Source organism: Limulus polyphemus, unplaced genomic scaffold (assembly GCF_000517525.1).
Source record: "Limulus polyphemus unplaced genomic scaffold, Limulus_polyphemus-2.1.2 Scaffold3045, whole genome shotgun sequence".
Classification (NCBI taxonomy): Eukaryota; Metazoa; Arthropoda; class Merostomata; order Xiphosura; family Limulidae; genus Limulus; species Limulus polyphemus.
The window spans coordinates 139,319-141,857 of NW_013668655.1; the positions used below are offsets into that span (position 1 = coordinate 139,319).

Consider the following 2,539-nt stretch of genomic DNA (forward strand, 5'->3'; position numbering starts at 1 on the left):
ACATACTCTCGTTAGGTGTACATTTCATCATACATACTCTCGTTAGGTGTACATTTCATCATACATACTCTCGTTAGGTGTACATTTCATCATACATACTCTCGTTAGGTGTACATATCATCATTCTTACTCTCATTAGGTGTACATTTCATCATACATACTCTCATTAGGTGTACATTTCATCATACATACTCTCATTAGGTGTACATATCATTCTTACTCTCATTAGGTGTACATATCATTCTTACTCTCATTAGGTGTACATATCATTCTTACTCTCATTAGGTGTACATATCATCATTGTTACTCTCGTTAGGTGTACATTTCATCATTCTTACTCTCGTTAGGTGTACATTTCATCATACATACTCTCAAATGGACATCAGCCTGTGGGCCACATTCAGCCAGAGGACTGAGTTAACTGACTCTTACACTCATTAGATTGTGAGGCTTACACTCTTTGTTTCAAGGTTAGGTGTACATTTCATCATACATACTCTCGTTAGGTGTACATATCATCATACATACTCTCATTAGGTGTACATATCGTCATACATACTCTCATTAGGTGTACATTTCATCATACATACTCTCATTAGGTGTACATATCATCATACATACTCTCATTAGGTGTACATATCATCATACATACTCTCATTAGGTGTACATATCATCATACATACTCTCATTAGGTGTACATTTCATTATTCTTACTCTTATTGGCTGTACGTTTCATCATTCTTACTCTCATGGGTGTACATTTTTCTCCTCAAAACAATGTATACACTAATTAAAATTTATGTAAAAATCTCAATTTTTTATAAATAAAGATAAAGCTATTGTAATTAATATTGTTCATAGAATTTGTATTAGCAAAAAAATGTTTTTGAAACAAATTGAATGATTTCACTCAATTTTTTTGGTCAGTTCTTTACACTGAGGGTTGTTATAATCAAGAGCTGAAAATAACTGAATGTGATTCAATGTGTGTGTGAACCTCACTAGTAGTGAACAGTATAAAAACTGAATAATTTGAGGGTTAAAATAATATGTTTTATGTGATATGAAAAAAGATGATGACGTTGCCAGTATTTTAGAGATTAAACATAAAACCTTTACAAATGAAATATTAAACAAAAACAAACTTGTAAATTTCTTGTATTTCCCTGTTTGCTCCAGGAATGCATTAGATACCAAAATCCACATAAAGCATACACTTTTCGTATCCATGGTTATGAGGCTGTTGTTGGACCAGTGAAAGGAGTTTACAGGAAGGAAACAGGGGTGAATAAAGCCAGAGAACATTCTCTCTTGGTGTCAGACCGACCACCTTTTGTAACGATTCTTTCTTTGGGTGAGGTTTTTGTTATAGTTTTAATTGATCACTGCAGTGCTAAAAGATCTCCAGTCTCCAGTGGAAATCAGAAGTAGAATAGAAACTGGAGATATAATAAAAAACAGTCTTAACAAAAAATTGTTTTAGTACAAAAAAAAGTGCATAATGACAATAATAGAATAATTTAGACTATTCATGTAAATTATCTTTTAATTTCATTACGTATGTAATGCTCATGTATCATCTTGCTAATAATTATCCACAATGTCTCTCAGTGATAGTATTAGCCAATAAGCTAACTACACAAGTATCTGTAAGCAGTGTGATATTTCTTTGTGAAAGTTGCTGGTGTATATATCAGAAACTAAACATTCTTCTAAAATGTGCAAGCTAAAGTGTTTCAGAACAGTTACTTACTACCAAGTTATCTCTGTTTAGTTCTTTGTGTGTTGTAACTGTTCACTGGTTTTCAAATTACATGATACTGGTATTGTAGTTAAACTTATTAGCTTAAATTTTGCCCATCAAACTTGTAGACAATATAGGAAGCATTAAAAGTGTTTAGCCTTTCTTCCAGTTGAAATAGAACAAAATGTTTTCAAATATGCCTTACAACATGATGTATATTTTTAGTTTTTGAATTGCAACTACAGATGTGTTTAAAATATATTACTTTAGTGGAAAAACTAGAAATACCCATGATGGAAAGAACTGAGAGTAAAGAATGTTGTCACTATTCCTGTAAATAAGACTTGTAATAGTGACAACACTTCAGTAGTTATATCAACCATTATATTGGATGGTATGTTTAGAAACTTCAAGCTCACTATTTCTTTTACTTAAACCTTACATGATTTACTGCTAATGTGTATAGATATTGTAACTCAGTCAGTGTAACTTATGACTTGTGTAGTTCGAGATGCTGCAGCAAGGCTTCCTAATGGAGAAGGAACAAGGGCAGACATAAGTGAACTCTTGAAGGATTCTCAGTATCTTGCTCCTGGAAGTGATCAACAGGTGCTTGTCTCAACTATCAGACTTTTTATAATACTGATCTGTTATGATCATTTGAAATATTGAAAGTTTTTTTCATTAAACATATTTAACCATGTTTATGTTTTATACTATTCACATACATCAATATCATTCTACTTTAAATGAAAACTTAAATCTGATAGGGGGTAGGTAGAATGATCCCTTACA

The 2,539-nt window shown here is 31.9% G+C and overlaps 1 protein-coding gene across 1 annotated transcript in view; it reads left to right on the top strand.

Moving 5' to 3' along the window:
- Positions 1-2,539, top strand: part of LOC106468533 (nuclear factor related to kappa-B-binding protein-like) — a gene marked incomplete at its 3' end in the record, with an annotated part of 50,715 nt that overhangs the window by 41,028 nt on the left and 7,148 nt on the right. Inside the window, exons 16-17 of the mRNA XM_013928965.2 lie at positions 1,180-1,354; positions 2,250-2,353. Of these exons, the coding sequence (XP_013784419.1) occupies positions 1,180-1,354; positions 2,250-2,353 (279 nt within the window). The remainder of the gene's footprint in view (positions 1-1,179; positions 1,355-2,249; positions 2,354-2,539) is intronic.